The sequence below is a fragment of the Phyllopteryx taeniolatus genome, chromosome 14, assembly GCF_024500385.1.
Source record: "Phyllopteryx taeniolatus isolate TA_2022b chromosome 14, UOR_Ptae_1.2, whole genome shotgun sequence".
Taxonomy (NCBI): domain Eukaryota; kingdom Metazoa; phylum Chordata; class Actinopteri; order Syngnathiformes; family Syngnathidae; genus Phyllopteryx; species Phyllopteryx taeniolatus.
In genome coordinates this window covers 17,722,567-17,749,857 of record NC_084515.1, presented here as the reverse complement: position 1 = coordinate 17,749,857, position 27,291 = coordinate 17,722,567, and the positions used below count along the sequence as shown (strand labels likewise).

The 27,291-nt window shown below is 46.0% G+C and overlaps 2 protein-coding genes across 8 annotated transcripts in view; both read left to right on the top strand.

Annotated features, from left to right (window-relative positions):
• dlgap1a (discs, large (Drosophila) homolog-associated protein 1a) overlaps positions 1-13,517 on the top strand; it is a 53,741-nt gene extending 40,224 nt beyond the window's left edge. For 3 of the 7 annotated variants that reach the window (XM_061797875.1, XM_061797874.1, XM_061797871.1), the window contains exons 10-16: positions 95-140; positions 850-1,131; positions 1,886-2,018; positions 3,688-3,779; positions 4,110-4,262; positions 6,109-6,123; positions 7,755-13,517. In XM_061797875.1, the coding sequence (XP_061653859.1) occupies positions 95-140; positions 850-1,131; positions 1,886-2,018; positions 3,688-3,779; positions 4,110-4,262; positions 6,109-6,123; positions 7,755-7,982 (949 nt within the window). In that variant the 3' untranslated portion in view covers positions 7,983-13,517. Of the gene's footprint in view, positions 1-94; positions 141-849; positions 1,132-1,885; positions 2,019-3,687; positions 3,780-4,109; positions 4,263-6,108; positions 6,124-6,524 lie in introns of those variants that run through there. The other 4 variants (XM_061797872.1, XM_061797873.1, XM_061797876.1 and 1 more) reach the window with 4 other exon arrangements.
• Positions 13,518-20,047: 6,530 nt separating this feature from the next.
• Positions 20,048-21,645, top strand: ptf1a (pancreas associated transcription factor 1a). Its single transcript, XM_061797765.1, has 2 exons — positions 20,048-20,911; positions 20,984-21,645. Exons 1-2 carry the CDS (start codon positions 20,350-20,352, stop codon positions 21,184-21,186), a joined length of 765 nt encoding a protein of 254 aa, XP_061653749.1. The 5' UTR covers positions 20,048-20,349; the 3' UTR covers positions 21,187-21,645.
• Positions 21,646-27,291: the final 5,646 nt, after the last annotated feature.

Sequence of the window (27,291 nt, the reverse complement as noted above, 5' to 3'; positions counted from 1 at the left end):
TAAACATACGTAAGAAAAGGTACTGGTTGTCATTGATACAGAGCCATTATTGCAATGATTAAATGACTGCTGTTTGTTTTTCTCTGCTGGTCAGGTATCGTCGCTTCCAACGCTCCAACAGCGTGACGGCAGCTGTACAAGTAAGATATACTAATATCTTACTTAAATCTTTCATCATGACTCCTTTCTTTGTGACTGTACAGCGGAACCCAGATTTAATGCACCACGATTTAAAGGATATCTGAAGTAACGGACCGTCTGGACTGTACATATGTCCAAAAATAGTTTCCTTGTAGCGCAGTATCGACACTGCATTGACGTGGCGGCCATGATGGCAGGAGTTCGAGCTTTTGTCGAGTTCTGGGTAGAGAGAGCGCACATGGCGGCAGGGTTTTAGAGAAATACGACACAGACGTTTCTGGAGTCTGGAACATGCTATTGTTGGTACAGTAACACTGTTTTTGGCAAGCGGTTCGTCTATGGCATCTAATTACCAGATTTGGAAATAGGAAGCACACTAATTCCTTGTGGCTCATGAAAGTGAACCGCCTCGACATGCCACTAGTCACTAGTCACACCAGCGTGGTAGGTTTAGATAAAATAACCTTGTACTGTACTGGGCATTCTAAGCCATGAAAAAAAAGCTCGAAACAATAATTTTGTACTAAACAGTAATATGGGTGCATATAGCCACAAAAAAGTGCCTCAATATAACGGCTAATCGGCTATAAAGGACGACCCCCGCCCCTCTTGAATGAGAAATACCATTTCAATATTAATGCAAAAAAAACAACAACATTTGACTGCTTGCAATTATTCATGAAATTCTGATTTGTTTGCCTCAATTAGGCAGATTTGGACTTGCCGGGCCTGCTCGACACTCCTCTTGACTCCCCTGACACGGATTTAGAAGTCCTGTCATCTGGTGTCCTTTCTCGTCAATACTCCCGCGATGCTGCCACCTCAACCGTCAGCATCCAGGGCTCAGGGAACCACTACCACGCCTGTGCCTCCGAGGAGTATGAGGATGTGGGCTTTGATCCGTCCATTCTTCCCCCTCCAGACCCTTGGATAGATAGCGTCAGTGATGACTCACCTAATGTCAACTTCAACAGCTCGGCTATCTTAGAAGTAAGTGGAAACTCATTTGTATATTGATATTCATATCGATGAAGGCTATATTATCTCATACTGTAACTTGATTTTCAAATCAATTCTCAGTAAAATTCTCAAGACTATGAAATAATAATAAAATCAATCTAGCCAAGTCAATCTTTATTATATTGTTAATTCACAACAGACATTATCATAAGAAACTTGACATTTGGTAAAAGGTCGAGAAAAGCCTCCTCACACGTGAAGGAAAGCCAGTGAAACCCAACATGAGCGAGCACTATGGTAACAGAGGCGAGGGGGAAAAACCTCAAGACTCAAGACTCAAGACTCGGTATGAAGCCATCGCCATGGCTCATGTCCAGTTTGAAAAGAAAAGAAAAACACTAAATACACCGACAGTGCACATAATAACAGGTGTAACTGTGATATAATTGTAAGCCTTTGAGATGTATTTCTGCAGACTATGAAAGAGAACAAATTCACTTACTAGGTTGTTGTCTATGGCACTGGAAGCTACTACAGGGGGAGATCAAATGTGAGGTTAGTGGCATACTTGGACAGCAAGTGAATGTGAACATATGGAGCGAGTGGAAGAGAGAGGCTTCACTGTGTATGGACCCATAGCTGAGGGCTGACCCAGGACGTGCCTGAGTCAGCCCTGACCATAAACATGACTTTGTGTTCACAAAAATATAGTGTGGCATGAAGTGGGTTTTGGCACAGATAGTGGACAGATGACCTTGTGGCACTCAGAAGTTACGTCTGGCAGGTAGTGCAGAGGACGGTGTGTCAGCGAGATGGCCGTTGGTTCCTGAAGCTGCTACAGGCTGAGACCGATCGCATGGAGGGCTGGTGTCGACAGATGGAGATGGACCAACAACATAATGACCTTCCGGAGGATGGTATGTCTTTTTAAGAGGGCTACTAGTCTGCATTTCTGATGCAGCAGATATTTAGGCATGAAGTTCAGAAAGGAATTTATACCAAAAAAAAAAAGGGGTTTTGTACAATTGTTCCTCCATTTCTTTTCGACCACACTTATTAGCAGGATGCCCTAGCAGATACCACATTCAAACTGATAAACGAAAGGTCACGTGGTGGTGGGGTTCGTCTTGATGGGGTGCAGTGAAAAGGGAGGAGGATCCAAGCAAAGGCAGGGCGGGTATGCATAGGCGATCACCACAGATGACGGGCGACGACACGCAGCGTATGAACACACAGAGTGCCACTGGTGGAAAGATCAGTGGATGGAGAGAGGGAGTTGGCTGGCAGGAGAAAATGCAGAAACTGACAAGACCAGATGGAGGACAAAATATGGCAAGCAGGCAGGAAAGCCTTGAACTAGAGACGCAGACAATCAATCACCAGATTACCCAAAATAAAGATCCATAACAAAATCCATAAACGAAACAGAAACAATCTTTTTCCAGAAAAAGAAAGAAAGGGATGGATTCCAGATGTCCCAAAAACAAACAAACAAACAAAAAACTGTCCAAAAAAGGGGGGGGGGGGGTGGAACGGGCCCTAGAGGCGGGCAGCAGCGCCAGAGTATAGGGCAGTTCGGGTGGACTGCCAGCATGAAGCGAACGAGGCCCGTCGGGCAGAAGGCCAGTACGCCAGGGCCGACAGTGCGGCGCTTGAGCTAATTATACGGGGGGTGTCCACAGGGCGAAAGCTTGAAGCCCCCCAGTCGGTAGATGGACGGGTGACCAGCGCAGCTCCTGCCACCCTGTCCGAACAAGGACAGGGGACTGTTACGGCGGCTCCTGACAATTGGAATACTCCAGTTTACTGTTTGTCACATTTTGTGTTGGGATTTGAAATGAGAACATTGGTGGGGTTTTTTTTTTTGGAATGATCGGGTCTTGATTTTCGGGATATATGGTGGTTTCCTGTGTCCCCTATCCGCTCAGCGTGTCTGTCTCTCCGCCTGGTCTCGTCAGTCTCTGCTCCTGCCGTGTCCGCCAAATATGCTCTCTCCGTTCTCTTGCGTCCAGGTGCGCCTCGTTGTATTTAGCTTTGTTGCTGCTGATCACCTCTGCACTCCTGCCCTACCTTCCCTGCACTTGCGTCCGCATAACTTCATTCTAAAAGAAGAGTTGGCTAAGAATGTCAAGAGTGAACAAGGGAAGCGAGGAACAGTATATCATACTTGACATAAGGTGGTAGCGTGGTAGCGCTAGGAGAGGCTGCGATGCTTCGGCGAGGATTTCCGGGAGCAGGTGGGCTTAAATACTCCGGTGGTGATGAGGCACAGCGCCCTCCCGGCTCCAATGATGGAACTGCAGGGCGGTATATGACAGCTTGAGGATCGTTATGAATAATAATATTATAATAATTGCATTTACCTGGCTTCCAACTAATATTATTATGAAATGTATCATTCTACCCCTCATTTAACTTGTTTCACACAATTCAGAATTTTCCCTTCCTTGTAATTAATCCTATCCTATTTTGTGCTTATCCTGATTAGAGCCAGCATTTTATACTGTTTTATAGTATTTTACAATTGATATTCCTTTATAGTTTTATTGATTTATCGGTCGTGTACTGTGGTTTCTGCGGTTGTAGTTCTGGGGAAGATGAGGAGTGCCATGGGAAGTGCTCAGCTGTTGATGTCCCAAAAGTTTCAACAGTTCAGAGAACTGTGTGAGGAGAACTTGGTGAGTGATCATCTTCATGTATGCTTCGGACATAGACACTCGTGGCTCTAAACTGTAAGGGTGCAAATTTAAGTCAATAATATTATTGCTGTCTCAGCAATAACTCTAAAAGACAAAAATCTCATGAAGTGACAATGAAAGCAGGATGGTCTTGGGCATATAGCGCTGTGCCTTTATACTCTTCAGAAAGAGTATACAAAGATAAAACATGGAAGGGAATTAAGAATATTGACAACTGCCAAATGTTTTCTATAGCGCTTATCGTCATGAGGGTATCGCTCTCTTAATTCCTTCTTCTTTGTCCTTCAATTCCTTCTCTACCGCTGGTAGAACCCCCGTGCCCACCCTCGGCCTGCAGCCTCCGACCTGGCTGGTTTTTGGGACATGCTTCAGTTGTCCATTGAGAACATTAGCCTCAAGTTTGATGAGCTTCACCAACTCAGAGCCAACAATTGGAGACCCCTCGACCCGCCTGAGAGAAAGGTACTGAAACACCCAAAACAAAGACACCAGGATATGTGTCTTACTGTATATAATAGTGTCGAAGGGAAAAAAAGGATGTGGACTACAAGGGCCAGCCACAAGCTTATTATGAGCACTTACACAATGAAATCACGAGCTCCAAGACAACATCCACCAAATTGTGCCTTTACAAAGATAACCAGAAATGCTCGGTTTCCGAGTGTGGGCATGAAGACCTTCGGTGTTTAGTATGAGTCCTACCTACTTTGAAACCTGACACCCCAGCACCAGCTGCCAGTAGCTGACTCAAGTCTTGCTGGAGGTCTTTTCCAGGCATTGGACCAATGGAATCGGACGGCAGCAGTTAATTAAGTTGTGAACGCGTACCCCGTCTCGTCGCAATTCGATTCTCTCTAGTTCACCTCCTCTCAGATTTTTGGGGCACAACCCATTCTTCAGTATTCACTGAAAAACTTCCCTCTCCTTTGTTTTTGTGGAAATGCCCTAAAATGCCACAAGATGGTGCCAAAGCCTCGTCTACTAGAAATGTGGCATCGCTAGGCAATTTATGTGACGTTTATTGAGACTATAATAATAGTAGGGTCTCAAGTCCTAATAGGCCTCTGTTTTAGCTCATCAGCAGCTTGCACCGACTGACCCCCCCATCTACCCGAGGTGGGTGGGCAGGCAGCTAAAGCCAAAACACAACTGAAGGATGATCTCGCAAGCATCTCGCTCTGACGCTGGAACAGCGAATAATTGACCATTACCTGTGACAAGGTGCGAGATCACCGTGTTTGTGCATCTTCTATTCCGGAAGCCATCCGGACCATCAACACCATTTAAACTATAACAATAACAATAATGGTTTTTTGTTTGGTTGTTGTTTTTTTCTCAATTTGCAGTAGGGCTTGGCTCCCTGCAAATAACGGGGTATAACAAAAATCAACATGATTCATGACACGGAAAGTCTGCTTGGATTCCAAAAAGGCAGTCGTAGCAGGCAAACCCAAGAAATGAGTGAAATGGAGACAATTATTCAGAATATGTATCTCGCTACGCATCATACAACCCCAATTCCAATCAAGTTGGGACGTTGTGTTAAACCTCAATAAAAACAGAATACGATGATTTGCAAATCATGTTCAACCAATATTTAATTGAATACACTACAAAGACAACAGTCGTTCAACTTTATTGTTTTTATCAAATAATCATGAACTTCGAATTTGATGGCTGCAACACGTTCCAAAAAAGCTGGGACAGGCTCATGTTTGCCACTGTGTTACATCACCTTTTCTTCGAACAACATTCAATAAACGTTTGGGAACTGAGGACACCAATTGTTGAAGCTTTGTACGTGGAATTCTTTCCCATTCTTGCTCGATGTACAAGCTTCAGCTGTTCAACAGTCCGGGGTCTCTTGTCGTATTTTACGACTTCGCTATCGTACATTTAAAGTGAACAGTTTGAAAAATGTGTGGTGTTGAACTATTTAAGTTGTGTTTTGTTGGTCCATTGCAAATGATTTTAAGTTTGTAGACTTTGCATATAAATACAATTTACAATGGGGGTTGAATCATTTTGATTGCAACTGTATTTTGCTTGAGAGTATACCCAATAAATATCGGATTACCATCTCTACATGAACGTACGTAGGCATGCTTTCGTGTCACTCACCGTGCGAACACTCATCGTCCACAATGATAACTGGTCTCCGAGCTGCTGGTTATCAGATCCCACATCTCGTGTGTTCTTAGCCAAGCCGTGACACTTTCTGCTTCTTTCTGGGATATGTTGTTTTTCTATCAAATATGTGTTGAAATATGTTTTGTGTGCGTGTGTGTGCGTGTGTTTTTTTTCTAAGCAGCATATGATACAGGTACAAAACAATGTACACATGATTCATTGTGGCTGTGTTCAAGTAAATGTGACTACTGACCTAGATACATTTTGCATTTCATAGCTTTTCAGTGATTTTGGGCACTTTAGACTTGAATTTGTGTTGACAGCTATGTTCCATGAGCACAACTATATATATATATATATATATATATATATATATATATTTAGTTTTGTTTTTTGTTTTTTTGTACTTTCATCAGGCATTTAGGGTTCGTTTTCGTCGTGGCTTTGACATCATTGCACTCTGTTTCTTTTTTTTTGGATCTGTTGCAGTATCTGATGTGGCTTTTCATCTTGCCCACTTTTGACTCTAATGGCTTCCTCATTTGCTCTCATGGCCTTTTTTTGTTTGTTTCTTGTGCTTCTTTGTGTTGACAGTGAAGGCGCTTGCAAACAGCCACGCATCAATCACCACAAGAAACACCACAAGGCCTTAACAAGCTCTGTGGGCCTACCTTGATCCATCATCTGTCCATCCGTCCATCAACCCACAATTCTCTCTTGCCTTCCTTCCTTTCTTCTGACACCTGCTGTTGCCTCACCATGTGTGGCTTTCTGTTCTGTGCGTTTTGGCAGTTAATGTCAAGGTCAATGGATACAGGAGGGTTTGGCTATTATTTTTTTCATCGGTGCATTTTGCAGTCAAGGAATAATAATATTACAAAATTACAATTTCAGTCAAATAAGTCACTGTCCTAATGAAGCACCTGGCCTTTATATATATATACACACATGTATATATATAAACAAATGTCATAAACATACTTTACTTGACACCAAATAAACAAATACGGAATTCTACAAGGACCACCATTGTGACTCACATTCAAATTCAGTAGCATAGTAAGCCCAAGTGTTAACCAAATAGTATAGTTGTATATTAAAGCCAGTAATATGATGCACAGTTTGAACATTAACACTGTGCACAAGAAACAATAAAATGGTACTTAAATAAATGTATTACACATAAACTAAATACAAATTCCACCTAAATGACTTACAAACAAAGTAAGATAAAATGCAAATGTATCCATCCGTCTAAAAGTTAAATAGAACTGAACTGCACTTAGGCTGTGATTCTTTTGCAAACCACTAGAGGGAGCCCACTTACCACTAATACGAGTAACACACTAAGAATAAATGCTCTAAATGGTTTGAAAAGTCTACTCTTACTTTTACCATGGCTGACTATAGATGTGTAAGGCAGAAAAACGTTTTAGAGCATTATGGTTAGTGTTATTGTATTTTTTATCTTAAAATCATCACGGAAAAACGAAAGAAAAAATGTTTAAAAACAAATTGGCTCATGAAAAAAAATTGGCAACAATATTGGCCAAAATTCTGCTTTCGTTTAAAAATATACTATGAGTTGACATTATATTTGGATTCCTAAATTCTAGGCAAAGATTCAGGTCGGAACATGTTGGCTATAAGGCAGAACGAAATCCTATGGAAATTGTATTACTCGTTGGTCAAATGAATCCCCCAAAAAACGACTGCCGATTGTCAAGGCGATAGTATGTTTTCGGCAGCCATCACGTGTAGTCCTTGTGTATTTCTTCAAACGTTCTTCCCTCCCCTCCCCTCCCTACCGCCCTCTCCCACCAGGAGAGACGGCTTCCGCCTCCGGTACCCAAAAAGCCACCCAAGGCCCCGCACCACCACCACCCGCCTCTGGCCAGAGATCGCTCGCTGGAGAGTTCTGAGAAACAGCGACAGGAGGCCAGGAAGCGCCTGCTGGCCGCCAAGAGAGCCGCGTCCGTGCGACAAAACTCTGCTACGGAGAGCGCCGACAGCATTGAGATCTACATCCCCGAGGCGCAGACGAGGCTATGAGGACATTACTCAGCAGTACAGTACCACATCACATGTTGTTCGCATCTAAATATAGAGGCAGCAGTTTGTTGTTAGACATGTCCTAACTTCAACTTCATGCTACTTCTCCAAGGCCATAAGTGTCATTCTTGTTTCTTTAGTTTTTTGTTTTTATGAAGCCGTGACAGATATGCTACGCCGGACCGGTGCGTTACTTTTTCACTTCTTCACGGATGAAATGCACTCCAGAATTTGGATAGTCATTGTGGTTTAGTTCCACTGCCGGAAGGGCCGTACCGACATCGGCTCTCATTCAGCAACAACAAAAAAAGCTTACTTTTGGTAACATCCTTTCCATTGGCCTCTGAGCTTATCAGCCAAGAAGAAGAAGAAATCTTACCGACACTCTCCAACATTCTTACAGACCTTTGAGTGCCAATATGGTTGAGCAAAATGGTTTCCAATTGCCTCTCCTGTTATTCGACACTGTATGCTTGAAAAGAATGATGGATGTTGACGTGATAGGTAACCGTGACATCCATTTTCAGTGCCACTTAGCCTGTTCAGGTTAGCTAGCAGCCTGGCTCGACCGCAGTACTATTTTTCCTCCTAAAAATAGTACTGCGGGAAACTGCAAAATGAATGCCACCTTGACGGTAAGCAGAGCTGCTTTGAATGCTACGTTGTCGCCGAACGCCAGCTATTGTAAATGCGGACGTCGGCGGGCGGCGGGCCGTTCGTAAATCCCCTCGACGCTATATTTTCTGACACTTAACCAGAAACTCTTGTTTAGCGCTGTGCTTATGCAGGAACGCCTTATGCGACAAACTCCACAAGCCAGTAGGCCAAAACATCGATAGAATTCATTTCTCCACGACATGTTATGCATAAGCGGCGCGGTGGACGACTGCTTGGCACATCTGCCTCGCAGTTCTGAGGAGCGGGGTTCAAATCCCGGCCTCTCCTGTCGCATGTTCTACCCGCGTCTGTGTCGGTTTACTCCGGTTTCCTCCCGCATCCCAAAAACATGCGTGGTAGGTTGATTGAAGACTGAAAATTGCCCGTAGCTGTTGCGAATGGTCGTTTGTTTCTATGTGCCCTACGATTGGCTGGCGACCAGTTCAGGGTGCGCCCCGCCTCTCGCCCAAAAATAGTTGGGATGGGGAAGCGGCACAGAAAATGGATGGATGCATAACATGCATATTTTATTAGAAACAATCCCCGGTTGTGTTAATAACATCCATCAATCAGCCTGTTTTGAGGGGTCGGTCATGTCATAAATACCCCCCTCTCCGTGTCGTCAACTTTAGCAAACAGTCCAGGATGTCACATCAATCAGAAGCTAACGCTAATTCGAGCATCATCTGTTTCCCTTTTGGATTTGACAGCTAGCGAAATCCGGCCGCTACTTGAAGGCGGAGGCTTTTTTGCCAAGCCGAGCGGAGAGGCCGCGGACGGAGCAACTCGGTGTGGGAGCGCCATTGTGTAAAGGAGCTGTGCGGTCAAAATTCCAAACGGCTTGATTTCGTTTGAAGAAATGGGCCGCCTCCAAGAGATTCCCAGATTCATTTCACGCTTGATAGGTGGGCGGAGACCCAACAATTTGGAGACAAGCAATTCACAATTTGTCCCCTTTATGTTTTGGCGGGAAAAGAAAAAAATATATTTCTATATAATTATTATTGCTATAGTTATTATAAGGTTGTCATAAAATCCTACAAAATACAAGGTGGACTACAAGCAGTATTATGAGATGAAAGAGCTCAGAAATACTCGATGTTAGCATCCTTCGAGCTTGGAGTTTGAATATCGGAGCGAGAGAGATGGAAGGAAATGAAACGGCACGTGCACTTGAATCAATTATTATTATTATTATTATTATTATTATTCTATCATTATCGTCAGTATAACCTTTGAAAGCCAGTCATAAAAAATGTTGACCCGCGACCTAAAAATGGGGATTTGATCTGGCATGGCTGTAGCATCGCGGCCGCTGGTGAATCGTGCAGCTTTATCGATATCTCTCTACGATTCTTTCATATTGCACATTTGTTTATTTCTCTGTTAGTTGATTCTTTAGCCAAATAGCCTAACTTCACACAACTTTGGGTCGGTAATTGAATAGTTACTGTTGACTCGATGAACTTCTAGTTTATTTATTTACATGAATCAGTCACCAAGAGATTCTCCAGCGCATTTCATCGAGTTGAATTCATTTAAGCGCTTTGTAAGTCCCAATTTCAGCAAGCGATCTTTGTGAAAATGACAAACGGTTCTGAGTCCTTCTACAACACACTTCAGATGTGTGTGTGTGTGTGCGTGTGTTACTGCTCGCGTTACGCGTGTGGTGTGAGGGACAAGGCGGAGGGATCGTTATGCGTGTGGAGCGAGTGCTTCCAAATATACATCAAAATTCTTGTTTGACAAATGTGTTCAAATGTGACGCGTGTGTACAAAAACCTTTCATTGTATATCCCATCAAGCTGCTCTCGGAATAACGGGAGCGTTTTCGTTTTGGGCAAAGAGGCCAATGCCTTTATTCTCGCTGTAGACCGAAACCAGAAAAAACGGGTTTGACATCACCGATGAATATGAAACGAGATCAAGAGCTCAGCTTCCGACGGATATACACGCGTACGGTCTTGCCACGACTTGAAAGATCGGCCGATTGAAAACGAAACGCCAACGTTTGAGTTGAGCAAACGATTTGGAACGTCGGGAGTTCAAATGGTTCAAAGCGAGTACAAATGAACATTGAGTTGAACTTCCGGAAGTGTGCGACGCAGCGCAATCGCCTGACTTTTGAATTCTTCTCGGAGCTTTTCCAGGCTTTCGCCGCAGCTTCGTTCATTTGTGGATTGTTTTGGGGGTTCCTCCCGAGATGCATGCTTTACCAGGTTGAAGTCTGAGGATGGACTCGGCCGGTCGAAAACCTTCCGCTTCTTTCCACTGATGAACTGGAAGTCCTTTGTTATTTTGGCAGCGTATTGTGGGTCATGAAGGTACGGTACGATGAAGAACGCATGGGATCACGTCGGTGGCATCTTTCTTTAAACGTTTTGTGCAGACTTCCTGCGCTGCCGTCATGTGTCGCATCAATGAAGATCAATGAGAAGATCCATCCGAGCCCGAGCCTTGGCATTACCTCCGCTCGCTTCCAATGAGCAACTCGTATGTTTGGGATCTTGAGCAGATGCTTTCTTTCATGAAGCTCACTTTGATCCGTTGCTGTGTTTTGTCATCGCAGTTCACAAACCTTCTCCAATCCTTTTTTTTTAGGCTTTTCTGTGCACTTTTGGGCAAATTCCAGCCTGACCTCCCAATTTGTATTGTTAATGAGAGTTAGGGTTAAACAGCAGATTGTTTATATTTTCTCTCGTGGGCTCTGAAGGTTGTCACGGACAGCTTTTTTTTTTTTTTTGCTGGGTGGGGTCTTCTTCTGGACATCGCTCATGTTTCCGTCATTGACAGGTTCTGGTTTCCTTGATCTACCCGTTCGGTGGTTGTTAATGCAGCAGTGGTTTCGGGACGTTCCGGATGGATGCGTTGGCTGTAGCCGGTCAGGACCAGCCAAACAAAAGTTTCCATCTTCTAAATTGTGTGTCAGCTCCAGATGTAAAAGCTTGACGAAAGAAAGAAACAAATGTTCATCTCTTATCTCATTATTTATCGTTTAATGTCAAACCCAAATGTTTTTTGTCTAAGCTAAGACAAAGGAATTGGCCTTACAGTTCTGATCTGAAGAAGCGTGAACTACGACGGGTTCATATTTGGATCTTTTTTGCACTATACTGTGTGTTTTTCTAGAAGATTTCAAAGAGACTGTGATTTGACAATACTTAGTTTTTTTCTGTTGTGGTTTTTTCCCCCACCCCATGAAATGCCTTTCTACAAAAGACTGTACGGCTGCGCCCCGTTGTAGAATTCACACCATCTCATGAAACAATCCCATATTTGCCCCTAGTCGAGCATCGCCACACGTCAACGTTACGTCCGCCGAAGTGAATGCAAACACCAAAACGAGCGAGGTTTGTTGAAGTGTGTGCACACTGACGCTTTCAATCACGAACACACAGTCTTCGGAGCTGAATTCGGTTGTCACCTGACTTGGCCTTTTGATAGTTACGCCAAAAGAATTCCTCATCTGTGTTGCAACATAACGATACTCTCTATGGTCTGCGATGACGCTATTCACGGCTACGCTAACGCGTATCCTAACTCTCCCAGGGCGGACTTCTGGCGATCAACGGTATAGCTGCAGTGTTAGATACTCTACTCTACTACAGATTCTTGTATGACCATGGTGTTCATCTGTGATTTTTAATGAAAGTATACTGTATTTATTTTTGAATTTGTCAAAATGTCCGATATGTTAGGAGCGGGGTTAATTTTGTACAGCATCTAATTACCTCTGTGTTGAAATGACAATGACGGTGAGCCATATTCAATGTGAAATATACACTTGTCAAAAGAAAGGGCCGTATAAATGCGAGTACGTTTTGGTCGCTGTTGTCGTCGTCTTTGGTTTGTTTGCTGCTGCTTTTCGAGCAAATCTGTCTGAAGCGTTCCAGTAGCAAGTTCTGTCTGAGGAAATGTGGCCTATCGATGAATGCTGGAAATGGATGGAGTGTGCATTTTTAGTGTTTTAACTGAAAAAGTAGAAAGACAGACCTGAGCCATTTATGGAATACTTCATCAAACGGGAAGTATTCTGACTGCCCGATGAGTGCCATATAACATTAAATGAAAAGAATTGTATTTCTCAGCAACTTCAGTGAAATTAAAGGGAATGGAAACCGATTTGGGGTTTTCTCTCTGTCAGTGGATACTATAAACAGTATATATATTTTTATGTCGATTTTTTTTCTTAACTTTTCCAAAAAAAAAAAAAAAAAAAGTCAAAACGTGGCAGACTTTTAATGTCTGCCACGTTTACTGTTGCTGCTGCAAACCCTTCATTCCTGCCAATGGTTTGTGTGAACAAGCTCAATGACTTTCTCCTCAGGAAGAGCTGTAAGATTTGATTCCGAGTTATGAAGGTCTGTTCCTCAAACACCGTGTGTGTGTGTGTGTGTGTGTGTGTGTGTGTTATGAAGAAGTGTGATTGCGTTCCATTCATACATAGATCCGGAATATGTGTAAGATTGAGCGTCTGTGTGTGAAAGTGATTTCTATAAAGTGCTTCCCGAGTCACTCGTCTTCTGTGTCAGGCCTTTCTTCAGTGGTCCGGTAGCCCCCATCATCACGGTTGAGATGAACGCCACTCGTACTTGCGACCAACCTCGTGTGTTTGTACAGAAACATGGTTGAGGCTGATTCATAACGCATGCAGATACAATATTAGTACTTATTAGTACTGAATACAATTTGAAAACATGTATTGGTTTACTCATGCTCTAATTTATTTATATACATATATATATATATATGTATTTATTTTTAACTATGCGGTTTTGTTCAGTGATCTGTCATGCTCTTCTGATCCTATGTTATATTGTAAAGAGATTATTACATGTCTATAACTATTAATGAAACTAATAAAATTATTGATGAGGTCTCGTGCCTTGATTGAGCTATTTACCATTATCTATTGTTGCCATAATACTAAAAAAAAAAAAAAAAAAAAAAAGGTTGCTTGACTTTTACAGCATTTATAAATGAGAATATTTGACTATCAATTCCGAGTGGTGGCCGGAGCGCTGCGTGAGCTCCCCCGTGTCTGGAACTCACTTCTCACATTCAAGTCAAACTTGATTTGTACAGCACCTTCCATACATAAAAATGCAACACAAAGCGCTCCCCCCCCAAAAAATAAAACAAATCACAGTGATACAACAGATGGGAAAAGACCGGCCCCCCCCCCGACACCCGTGGCAGAGACGCAAACACCCGCGCGCGCATACATACAAACGCACACAAATGCATACAAACTACCTGCGAGCACTTGCGAGGCTCGGTCGGGTGCGGAAAGGCCAGCTCAGGGAAGATGCAGGGAGACCGCCCCGACCCCGACAGACCGGGGCAGACCCTAACCCATTGTGCGGAGCTCCCCTGCCCCTAGCCCCCTGCTCAAGTTTAAAAGCTTAAAAAGAAAGGAGAGAAAAAAGAGGGGACCCATAGCCCAAATGATTCAGAGAATTCAGAAACACAGTAGTATGTTTTTTTACTTACTGTGTGTATTTATTTTGTCAACACCATCAACATAGTCAATAATACTATTAACTATTAACAACGGCGGTGAGGGGAGGGTACCGTGGATATAAAAAGTCAACACACCCCGGTTCAAATTACAGTTTTTTGAAGGACAAGAAGGGTGGCGAGGCAAGTGCATATGTATCATTCTTCCAAGGACTCCAATAAATGCACGTCACATTTCAAGAATTGACAGATAGGACATCTATAAATATATATATATATATACAACCCCAAGTCCAGTGAAGTTGGGACGTTGTGTTCAACATAAATAAAAGCAGAATACAATGATTTGCAAATCTTGTACATTACACAATATAGAAATACCCTCTTTAAATCGAAGCATAGTTTTCGACAGGTTTGCTGTGTTATGGTAAATCTTTTCAGTCCAGCGACTGATGCCTGTACATAGCAGCATTTCAAATGTTTCACCACAAGATGGCAGTAATTCACCAACAGCTGATATAGAACGTTGATGTGTAGAGCAACTAAGAAAAAAACAAATGGAAGTCAGCTGGTCAGGTTGGGGCTGAGGGTTGTCTGTTTCTGGTCTCATTGTGTGTGTGTGTGTGTGTGTGTGTGTTTTTAAATATAGAGAAATAAATCAACTATCCTTGGATGTTCAGTGGCCGGTGGTTTCTTAACGTAAACCCAGTAAAAACAGGCCCTATTTTTTTCCACTCATTGAAAACCAAGTCATGACAGCAAGAGAAAGATGCAAGAAGCAGCCGAACGCGACTGCGATGACGGCCTCACAGCGGTTGGGGTTGGGGTTGGGGTTAGGCTCTCGGTCTCCGCAGGGTCAGGGTTAGGGTTAGGGTTAAGGTTAGGCTCTCGGTCTCCGCAGGTGCGCCTTGACGTTGATCTGTGTGTGACCGCCACCGTCGTCGTTGCTGTCGCGTTTGGACTGTCGCTGTTGTTGATGCAGCAGCAGTTGTGCCTATTGTTCTCTTATGCCTCCACTGTTTTCTCTGTCTCTCCACCTCAGACCGACCAGTCCAGGGGCAGAGAGCCTGGATTCTGGTGGACATTTCCTCCTCGGAAGGACTTTTTCTTTGCCTCTGTCGCTAAACGCTTGCTCATGTGTTGTTGTATTTTTTGGGGGGCGTATGCTGTACATACATGCAGTTTCTAAGGTATGAGACGTGTGGTTCTTGACCTTTATATTGCGTTAAGTGCCTTGAAATAACGTCTGTCGTTAATTGCCACTTTCTAAACAAAAGTGCCTTGACTCGACTCACACGTCTTTTCAAAGCCGTGACTGGACTGAATGGACTCGGTTTAGCAGACGAACAGTGAACGCTCGAGAACTCTCTCGTCCATCCAGCCCTGAGGCGGAGTCGGACTCTCTCCGGTCTCCCCGTATAGAAGCCGAACTCTTAGACTAGATCCATCAGATTAACGCCCAAATCAATTACAGCCAGCAACAGATGAGTTAATTAACGCCCCCCAAAGCCCCCCAAAGCCCCCCATATACACATGCACAGTCTCAGGGAAAGAACGCCCCAACACCCTCATCCCACCTCGTGGGCTTGGGGAGGATTATCTTACAACTCAATACTGTGGCATTGGTGTCTTTTTCAGACTGGAGTGTAAATTGTCAACTTTTGAACAACATGGTTTTCATGTTCAACCAGGAAGTAGCCTGCTAACTAACAAACCTCAAATGCAAAGCTCTCCAAATTCTTTTTTGCATTTATTCATAATTCATCCACGGTGGAGGTCTGCACTCTACTTAGCGGCATTTGAGGTTTTACGATCATGACGGCATTGCTAAAACCCCCCAAAAATATGGAATGGCGGCCTGACTTCTGCAAAGTACCGTATAAAAATGCAAATTGTTTAGAAACACGTTAATGACGACATTGCAGACTCTTTGTAAAGCCGAGCGAAAACATGAATTCCCCATTCGGGATCCTAATCTGTTTGATAATATTTCTTCAAATAAAACCAAAACAATGAATGAATATCTGAGCGTGTCAATGCAAACGGTGTATTGTTATCTTTGTTGCGTTTGTTTCTCATTCGAATGGTCTCAAGCGAGCGTATTTGTGTGCGCACGTTCAGAATCCGCAGAGCCTTGTTCTTACGTTATTTTTACGTTGTTCTTACGTTGTTCTTATGTTGTTCTTACGTTGTTCTTACGTTGTTCTTATGTTGTTCTTACGTTGTTCTTACGTTGTTCTTATGTTGTTCTTACGTTGTTCTTACGTTGTTCTTATGTTGTTCTTACGTTGTTCTTACGTTGTTCTTATGTTGTTCTTACGTTGTTCTTACGTTGTTCTTATGTTGTTCTTACGTTGTTCTTACGTTGTTCTTACGTTGTTCTTATGTTGTTCTTACGTTGTTCTTATGTTGTTCTTACGTTGTTCTTACGTTGTTCTTACGTTGTTCTTATGTTGTTCTTACGTTGTTCTTACGTTGTTCTTACGTTGTTCTTATGTTGTTCTTACGTTGTTCTTACGTTGTTCTTACGTTGTTCTTATGTTGTTCTTACGTTGTTCTTACGTTGTTCTTATGTTGTTCTTACGTTGTTCTTACGTTGTTCTTATGTTGTTCTTACGTTGTTCTTACGTTGTTCTTACGTTGTTCTTACGTTGTTCTTACGTTGTTCTTACGTTGTTCTTACGTTGTTCTTATGTTGTTCTTACGTTGTTCTTACGTTGTTCTTACGTTGTTCTTACGTTGTTCTTATGTTGTTCTTACGTTGTTCTTACGTTGTTCTTATGTTGTTCTTACGTTGTTCTTACGTTGTTCTTACGTTGTTCTTACGTTGTTCTTACGTTGCTCCTCGGTGTCCACGCGTCCGGAGAGCGAACGGCCGCTTCCTCCCGCCATGTGCGCACGCGTCTGTCTGTCTATCTGCGCCGAGTGGAAGATTTCCCAAGCCTCGCTGGTGCTGTCGCACAGTCTTGCTCCACTTCGGCCCAACTGTGACCTGCTTTCAACAGTGTGTGCGTGTGTGTGTGTGTGTGTGAGAGAGGGGTGGGGGGGGGGGGGGGGGGGGGGGCTCGAGACAGACCCAGGTGATGGATCTACATTAGAATGAATATCCATTGCTGTGGCTATTCATTTCAGCGCAATCAGTTATCTGATAAGCGCAGGCAGTCTATTGTCATCTCTCTCGTGCGGGGCAGCCGACTACAAAATAACAAGAGAGAGCGCATGAAATATGTATCCGGAGCAAATGAAGCTCCATGAAAGTTCTTTCAAATACGTGGGATTCATTTGGAGTTCCAGGCAGTCGGAGACAAGGCAGCAAAAGTTACAGGGAAGGTTTCAAATACATCTCATCCAATTGTTTCGCTACGTGTTGTTCAAATCTCCTCCATTTGTTATCTCGGCACCCAGATGGATAATCCCGGGATTATGTAGGGATTAGCGTCCAATGACTGTGTGGGATTATCATCAGATGTAATTCCCCACGTTAGTCTGCTGTCGTTCACTTTCTGGATTTCCTTCATTTTCCGGGACACGGCGCTCACGAACATTGTGGCAGCGTCTCTTTGGAAAAACGTCGACGTGACGTGACGTGACGTGACGAGGCTTTCTGAACATGCGTGTTCAGTGTTTGCATATTGATTTTGGGGGGGGGTTTTTTCCCTTCATTTCGGCGCACATTCCCACTGTACTTGTGTCATGCCGCGCAACAGGTGCACAAGAGCACGTGAGGAAAACAACATATAGGCTCGTCCCGAAGACCACGTTGAATAGTATCATATCATTATTAGATTCGATTTCATAATCATGAGTGCAATGAATCCAAAGATGGGCACATGGAATGATGTCGACGAAGCATCCGCTCATAATCGTGATGGATTTTGCTGACATTTATCCTCGTCGTGTTGTTTTGCGCACTTTCCATTCGATGGATTCCCACACGGTGCGTTTGTATGAAGTGTGTGTTTTGTTTTGTTTTGTCTTGTTTTTAAATTCAGCGCACACGCAGCAACTCATTAGTAAGCTCAATTCGTCAATGCGTGTGTGAGCGCGCTCACCCGCCGCGACGTCAATCTCGACGCATGCTGCAGAGCGAGGGGCTGCCTGGGAACCGCAACACTTGTTGTGTTCGAGCAGGTCTGCTCCGTCAGAATGGCGGCACGCTCTTCAATGAAGCTGCGTGGAGCGCTCGGTCACGCCGCGTTACAAACTTGCACGGTTCAAATGATCTGCACGTCCACGCGCGGCCATCGCAACGGCCCGACGTGACGCTACTGCAAACGACTTCTTTGACTTGTCATCATCAAGTCGAAACCATCCCATCCCATCCCACCGTGTGTGTGTGTGTGTGTGTGTGTGTATATATATATATATATTTTTTTTTTTAAATTGGCTCGGGAATATTGTACAGTGCGACATAATTGTGTCCTAACTTTTTTTATTTTTTTTTAACATGTGTATGTAAATCATATAGAACCGGCGGACTTGTCTGACGTGTTCAAATCATCCATTTGACAAAATCATCCAAATTGTCTTTTGTCACGCTTGGCAAATTCAAAAATCCGATTGTCCCCACAGCCAAAGTTCAACTTTCGAATGATATTACAGTACATATGTGAATTAGTGTACATAGCAATTTGTACAAATGGTGTCGGTTTTACAGAAACGATTCGCGTTAAAGGTTAACAATGAAAAGTAGATTTTCGTTGCATCTTTAAGCGAGACTTTCAATCATTCTGGACACAATTTGCGGTTGTCAAGGCAATGGCTCGATGACAAATGACAACGCGATGCGCGTCGTGGGCTTGTCCCGGTGGTGGTCGGCACCTGTTCGGTTGTGTGTGTGTGTGTGTGTGTGTGTTTGGAGGCTCGCGCAACAGCTTCATCATCGAAGTCTCATTGATGACGCGACATGTTGGCGCAAGTGGCCTTCTTCCCACGGCCGCTGCCCGCCTGCCTGGGGTTGCGCCATTCAAGCACACAACCAATACGCGTGGGGCGCGCGCGCACACACACACACACACACACACATCCTGCATCAAAGGTTCTATTTTGTTTTTATTCTCCCTGGAACAAAGTGACTCTTTTTATTGAATGGCCTCAATAGAGGAGTACTTCCACAAGCAAACCGGTGGGCAGTGTTCTGTCGGTGTACCGGGGAGCATTAATTTGTTGCGCGAGGTGTCAGGGAGGCGCGCGCCCCCGGGCCCGGGGCCACCGCTGGGCTTTTATTTCTCGACCACTTCTCCCGATCCAAAAAATACAAACAAGAAAGTGGCACATCCACCACTCCGCTCGTGCGAGCTGAGGCCTCTTGAGGCGGCGGGTGGAGGCGCCGGAGGCGCCGGAGGTCCGTTCTGGCGACGCTCCACGCTGGAAAACCACAACATTTATATCGACTAACGATGGATGCCGTCAAGAGTAATCGTCGTCATCGTAATTATCATCATATACGTGGGCGAGAAAAATGCGTGAATTATTTTAGCTTCAGTGCCTTTTTGAATCGCTCCATTATTTTCATAAAGCGATAACAATAATATATCCGGGGGGGGAAAGGTGTTCTTCCATTGCGGTTCTCCATTTTGTTACAACGAATTGAATAAGGCGGCTTAAAAAAAAAAAAAAAAAAAAAAATGAACCCCCCTTGGGACGAACGTGGATTATTTTCAAGGGAAGGCGAGGACAATGACGTCACTTCGCCACATTTTAATCACGTCAACAACAACAACAACAAAAAACAAGCACGGAAAAATGAGCAATTTGAATACATTTCCTTGGAACACATGAATGACTAAAACGCGTGAACTGAGCATTCATTATTTTCAACGAAATGACGTCAGTCGCGAACGTTTTCATCTTGTGCCACCAAATGAGCCCAAAAGTCCTTTGAGTGGACTTCATTCAAGCACGTGGATCGGTCGTGCAACGAGTTCAAGTACGATCGACGCATAAGGACTTGTTCCACTTCGCGGGTGCCGCCTTTTATTTTGGTTGGTTTTGTTGCGTTGAAATGTAAACGCTACCAGTCCACTTCCAACAGCACTTTTGTTCGGTTTGGTTTTGTCGGGACGCACGCTGAGCCGCGGCGCGTGGGCGTGGCCTCGCAGGGGTCCATCGCGCGGACCGCCCTGCGATTGGTCGGCGCCGTGAGCGAGCGGCACGCGACTGCGGCTGTCGCTATAAAGGGGCCTCGCGTGCGTGCGTGCGTCCCCGGAAAAGTCAAGCGCGTCCAGCAAAGAGACACAAGACGACAAACATGGACGCCGTGTTGGACCCGTTCTCGGCCCTCGACTCGTTCTCCTCCCCTCCTTACTTCAACGATGACGACTTTTTCACCGACCAGTCCTCGAGGGACGCAAACCTGGAGCCGGACGACTTCTTAGACGATGACGTGGATTTGTTCGGCAAGCATTTCCAAGACTTTTACGCCGGCAAGGGGAGCGGCCAGTACGACGCGGGCGACCTGTCCTTGTCGTCCTTGTCGTCCTCGTCGTCCACGTTCTCCTACAGCGTCCCGGAGCTGTCGAAGAGGCGGCGGAGGGCGAGGTCTGACGCGGAGATGCAGCAGCTGAGGCAGGCGGCCAATATCCGGGAGCGGCGCCGGATGCAGTCGATCAACGACGCCTTCGAGGGGCTGCGCACGCACATCCCCACCTTGCCCTACGAGAAGAGGCTCTCCAAAGTGGACACGCTGCGCTTGGCCATCGGCTACATCAACTTCCTCGCCGAACTGCTGCGCTCGGACCTGCCCGTCCGGAACCCCGGCGGCGACGCGCACGCGCAGCCCAAGAAGGTCATCATCTGCCACCGGGGGGCAAGTACGTTCCGTTCGCGACGCTTTCAACATTTCCGACGTCGACGCGATCGCTTATTGACGTCGTTGTCCGCAGGGTCCCCCTCCCCGAGCGACCCCGACTTCGGTCTGCCCCCCCTGGCCGGCCACTCGCTGTCCTGGTCGGATGAGAAGCAGCTCCGGGACCAAAACGTCATCCGCACGGCCAAGGTGTGGACCCCGGAGGACCCCCGAAAAGTGCACAGCAAGTCGCCCCTGGCGGATATCGAGAACGAGCCCCCTTTCGGCCTGCTGGTCTAGACTGAGCAAATGCTCGGCGAGGACGCGATTCTGCCGATGCCGCGGAAACACCATACTGTACATTGTCATTCACTGGCTTTATTATTATTATTATTATTATTATTATTATTATTTTGTTTTTATTTGTCAATTGAGGCTGCTGGCAATCGTGTATTTAACGTTGGTAATAATATATGTTGTCATTTAATGGCAGAGAATGAGATATTTATTTTTTTTTACACCGACGATGACGTATTCTTTTCTATCCAATCTACAAATCAATTCAAATGGACAATAACGAAGCGGCGAGTGTTCCCGTTGTGGGCGAATGGGCGACAGAAAGCACAACACGACACGTCATCAATTTGCGACCGCGGTGGTATTCGAGCACTGGTGCAGACGCACGGACGCGGAGGGACGCGGAGGCCCCAAAGCAAACCCTGCGCGTCGACTTCCGTGATTTTTGCTCAACTCAAATTGTCAGAATCATAATAAAGAATAATGTGGAGATATTGCCTTTTTCTGTGCCCAAAGCCTTCTTCTACAGTAACAGTAACTTCAGCAACAAACTCCCATCGTCGTCTTCCGAGAGCTGGCGTGCACATCCATTGGAACGGGACTGCAGCTGCGACGCGAGGCCGCACGGTGGCCGCGCGCCGGAGGCCTCCCGATCGGAGCGGTTGGACATTGCGCGCCGGAAGGCAGCTGGCTTTTTCGCAGACTTTGTCCTGCACGTTTGGAGTTTCCCTCGGTCATGCGGATGGGCCGTCCTTAAACGCATCTTGTCATTAGCAGCGCGACGGGAGCATGTCATCGGATTACAGATAATGAGAAAGTCAACCTGTTAGCGAGTCCAAGATGGGCAACTTGACGTGTTCGTTCGGCAGGGGGGGGGGGGGGGGGGGGGGGGGGCTGTTGCGCCTTCGGGCTTTGCATTTCCTCGCACCTTAAGGCCGCTTCGAGGCCATCTCGTCGAGGGCCGTTGAAGCGGCTGACGGCTTTGATTTCCTTCAATGGACGCCAAGCGGCCATTTGCTCGAGGAAAGTTCCGTGCAAGTTCCGCGCCGATTCGCCGGAAGGAGGACGCAGCCCAGAGAATCGATTGTCGAACGAATCTCGACGGGTGCTGGGGTGCGCGCGCGAGACGCTTCCATTTGGAAATGCAGCAACATTTGCAAAGTTTCGCATTTTTAAAAAAAACAATGCACTTTTTTTACATTTCTTAACACAGGCAAAGCAACGAAATATCATATATATGTATCATATTTATATAAACTGTTCCAACTTGCACATCATGGTTCAGTGACCTGTAATGACATTATTTGGATGACCACGTAGACCTACTACGCTATTGTATTTGAATATGGTGGCGCCTGAAACGCATCCGAGTATTTGTTGAGTTTCAGGGAAAAACAGACAAATAAAGACACGCGCAGTGTTTCCGAGATTCGTATTACATTCAAATTGCGCTCAATTGAAATCAAACAATCCCCTTTTTTTATTTTTTTATTTTTGCCCCAATGTAATTTCCATCCCATCCGAAAACTGGAAGAAAAAAAAAAATCTCCTTTAAGAATAAGTACATCGATCGCACAGCACATGTCAAAAACATTTGATGACTGGCGAGGAAAAATGAAAAACAAAGAAAGAAAAAAGCGTCAGTTGCAAAAACCAAAGACTGTACGATTTGTTTTCGTGTTGAAATTGCTCACTTGTCCTCCGGAACTATACGCAAATGACAATTGAATATATTTGCGCGATATGTCGAATCGCTAACGTTTGTTCTTCTGACATTTTGACGAGTTTTTGCGTCGCCCGATTTCCCTGAATCCCAGTTTCCTATCCAGCCGAGCGGCCGCTCTGTGATTGGAGGAGGGAGGCGTGAAGCTTTTGCCCAACATGTTTCCTCAAGACTGTTTTGGGACCTGCATACGGAATACTCGCTGGATGCGCGGATGAAAGCGCCCCTCGAGGACATGAATGTTTCCTTTCTTTCCGGTGCCAAGGCGTCATCTTAAATCTCGATGGCCAGAAGGTTTGTAGTGGGCAAAAGACAAGAGAGGCGAGGGTGGGGGGGCGCGGTGGAGAGCATCACCTTCCCCTCGCCGCGCGCTCTTTTCTTCTCAACTTGACCTTTCAATTTCAATTGCATCTTTATGAGCGCTCACCCCGACGAAGCGGATCTCGGCCGTGTTCTTGGAGGATGCACCTGGTAGTCGCAACTTTTTTTTTTGTGTTGTGTTGTGTTTTTTTTGTGTGTTTTTTTCTTTTCTTTCTCCTTTCTCCACGTCTTTGCGCCCGAGCGTGTGGAGAGCAGCTGCCCTAAAAACAAGCAAAGAGTCCACGAGACGGGTTGGCACCGTTTTCCGCGTCTTTAATGTTCCATTAGCCTTTGTGCGGGAGACAATATGGCGAGTGTAAAGCTTGACGTTTTGCGATAATAAAACAGGGTTTCAATGACGGGCCTCAATGGCGGGCTCAAAGCGCAAGCGGCAGCGCACGCAGGCCAGCCAGACTCAAGCCGGCTTTCGGTTTGTGTTGTGCGCCCCCAATTAACAGCAAGACAATTCAATTTATGCGTGCCATTTTGTCAAGGGGAGAAAGGAGGAGGATTCGCTGTATTTTCTTGCCATCACCTGGCGCCCCCCCCCCGCACAACGGAGCAAACTGTCTTCTGCGGCGCCCCCGCGACCGCGCCCGCGCCCGCGCCCGCGACCGCGCGGCTGTCCCCGTGCCGCCCGCGCCATTGTCTGCGGGGCTTTCGCTGTTGTTTTGTGTCATATTCGGATCCACAACATTCAGCAGATGCCGCAATTGTCGAATGCAAAGTGTAGAGCTACTCAAGACTGAAAGAGAGTTGCGAGCAAGACAGCCACGGGCCCATCTTCACACGAATAAAACATATTGGAGCCATAAACAGACTTGAGCCTTTGTGTTGTTTGGGCATCCTTCGTGTTAATAGGGACACGTTTGTATACTTTGAATGCGGGAGCACAGGTGCGCAGTGGCAGGATTTTTGCCAAAGCTCGAGGGCTCTTGTCCGGGGTCTTCAAGCCGATGGCAAATATTCGGTCGGAGGCCTTACTTTCACCGGGAACAAAGCCGGCTGATGAAAAGCTCGATGACGGCGGCCGCGGAAACAAAGAGGCAATGGCCAACTTGCACGCCTTTCTGTCCGGCTGCGCAAGTGCTTGGTCCGACGCCGTGCAACTTTGAAAAGGCTGCGCTGTCGTCTTTCGGAAGCCCTTCGGACACGAACTGGCCTTCTTTCTGCAATATTGCACTTGGCAAGTGGCGCAATCGCGAAGAACCGGAAAAGCGGCACGGTTGGATGACGTCATTTTTCTGTCCAATGGAAAGAACAACAATTGGCAAAGCACAACCGCGTGGCTTTTAGTTTTGTGCGCGCACAAGCAAGACTCGCGGTGCACGTGCACTGCGCTCCTTTCAGATGCTCGTTAATAACAGAATATTTTTAACACCTCGCTTGTAGGTGGCAGATGTTTTGTGTTTTTCTCCTGCAAAACTACAAATGTAAAATGTGAAATGTAACAAAAGTGTTAAGAAACTGACGTCAGCAGCATGTTGAGGTGGAACAAGTGGCCGAGGACCGCGCGCTTTCCTTGCAGATAGCAGCGAGCCCTGCCGGTCGCTGCTCGACAGGTGGAAACATAAGCAATGGCTTTCCGCGTGGCCTTTGAAAGCAGCCGGAGCGCGTCCCACGCGGGACGCAACACGGTGGCTTGACCTCCACCCGAGCGAGCGCGAGAGAGAAGCGCTACGATCTTTGTTGCGCCTGACGTGAGAGGCATTGTGCGCCGCTTTTGCGCGCCCCATCGTGAAATATTACAGTGTGTTCACAAAGCAAGTCCGCTATGAAAAGATATGGAAATGAAGCAGACCGGATTGATCTGGGGGGGGGGGATCAATCGGCCCCTAAAGAAAGGAATCAATAGGTCCAAAGGAGCGAGCAGAAACCAGCGTTTTGCTGCAGCTCCTCTTGCCTCGGTCGGTGCATGCGCAACTTGTATGACAAATGCTCGCGTTTCCCAGAATATTGCAACCAAAAGTGATGCAAATTTCAGTCACACTGGCGCACAAGAGGACACTCCAGCTTTTCGGGCTCTTTTGTTCTCTCCAGCTCTGACTTCGGGCTCGACGGGAACGCATTTTTGGTTTTTTTTGCAAGAGTTTGAGGCCTCCACCGCCCCCTCGCTATCGAATGTGTTAAAGCTGGCATCATTTTTCACCAGCTCTCCGTTTTGCAGGCTCTAAGGAATTGCTTGAACTTCGCTCATGTCCGGCTGCTCCCTTTTCCTCGTCTCAACGCGGCGCAGCGGGGATGGATTTGCAAGACAAATGCGACAGTGTGTGCTGGAGGGAGTCAAGTGGCATAAAAAGACCGTTTGGGATGGAGAAAGTCAGCATTATGCGCCCGTCAAATCAATCAAAAACAAAAGCCTGCATGGATAATATACAGTCTCTATCCCGGTCAAATGGCAACCTGCTAAATACGTTTGTTCGGCGCTGTGTTTGAATTTGAAGTTCGGTGGGGGAGGACACGTTCCAGAAAAAAAACAACAACAACAACTTTCCTCTTCCAGCCTGGGAAGTATCAAACTACTCTACATAAATGGCTCATTTTCATTTCATACAAAGTCTTCAATAACGACAGACACTTATAAATATATATATATATATATCATTTTTTAAAATTGTCTTGGGTTTACATGGGTAAATGTCTTCCATGCTGACACAGCAATGCTCCATTTTCTTCCGCTTGTCCGAGGTCGGGTCGCGGGGGCGCTAGGCTTTAGCAGGGACGCCCAGACTTCCCTCTCCCCAGCCACTTCATCCAACTTTTCCGGGGGGGGGGGGGGGATCCCGAGGTGTTCCTACGCCAGCCGGGAGACGTAGTCTCTCCGGCGTGTCCCGGGTGGTCCGCGGGGTCTCCTCCCGGCGGGACGTGCCCGGAACACCTCACCGGGCAGGCGTCCGGGAGGCGAGGTCCCCGCCTTCGGCCGCCGCCCGGCTCACACGACACACGAACCCTCTGGCCCCTCCCACAAGGTGTGAGCCCGTGGAAAGGGGAACTCACGTGACCCTTGGGTGGGTGGGTCCTATATTTTGATCCATCATGTAGGTCCCGTGAGGCGTACGTTGTCCGGTCCCTCGCCTAGGACCTGTTTGCCATGGGTGACCCTACCAGGGGCATAATGCCCAAACGCTGGTGTATTGCGACAACATAACGAGGCTGTGTCCAGTGGAGTAAAATGGGAAGACAGCTTGAGCGGCAAAGAAGGAACCCCAAATAACGAACGAAGACCTTGGTTACTGATGAAAAAGGCCTGAACAGCAATGCAAATGGAATTAGCAGCTGCAAATCACCAAAGTTCATTTCAGACACTCAACGCTCAAAACATTGTGCCGTTCGAAGTTGCAAAATATGACTTTGGAAGATTTTTTTACTGAGAAACAATGATGACCTTTGATGGGTAGCAACTGCCAATAATTCCAATTCATTGATTTTCAAGGGGGAAATTCATCTTGCCACGTCTTCACTGTTATTGATCGAATTGTATCGAAATGACGCGGGCTCCTTCATTTGAAGTTTAAGAATTTCGTGTAACCCTGCAGTCAAACATTTTGAAAGCAGTGAATGAACCATATCACGATGTCCGAGTCATCTCCGTTGTTACTCCACCGATGGTCACGCGCTGCGGGTGGCGGCCAAAAGAACAAGATCGCTGAAATGAGTTTCCGGGCTCTCCCTTCGAGATAGGGTGAGGAGCCAGATGAGGTGGCTCGGGCATCTGGTGAGGACGCCTCCCTGGTGAGGCGATCCGGGCACGTCCCAGCGGGAAGAGGAGCACCCAGGACGCACCAGAGACACTCCGTCTCCCGGCCCCTCAGGATCCCCCAGAAGAGCTGGATGAAGTGACTGGTGAGAGCATAAGTAGAAGAAAATAATGGAGGGCTGGATTTATGTCAAGCGCTTCTTGAGTAGATTTTCCTTTTTTTGTTGGATTATCTCTGCGCAACGAAATCATCTGACACTTCTTTTATCCTTCCTCTGCGGTTGTGCAGCCTCAAGCTTCTCCAAGTGGCCGGCGGCCAGTAACGACT

Bases quoted from the DNA above. Each gene is read 5' to 3' on its own strand.
- ptf1a (XM_061797765.1), top strand. From the start codon at position 20,350: ATGGACGCCGTGTTGGACCCGTTCTCGGCCCTCGACTCGTTCTCCTCC. The intron at 20,912-20,983 runs GTACGTTCCGTT...CGTTGTCCGCAG, and splicing joins CATCTGCCACCGGGGGGCAA to GGTCCCCCTCCCCGAGCGAC.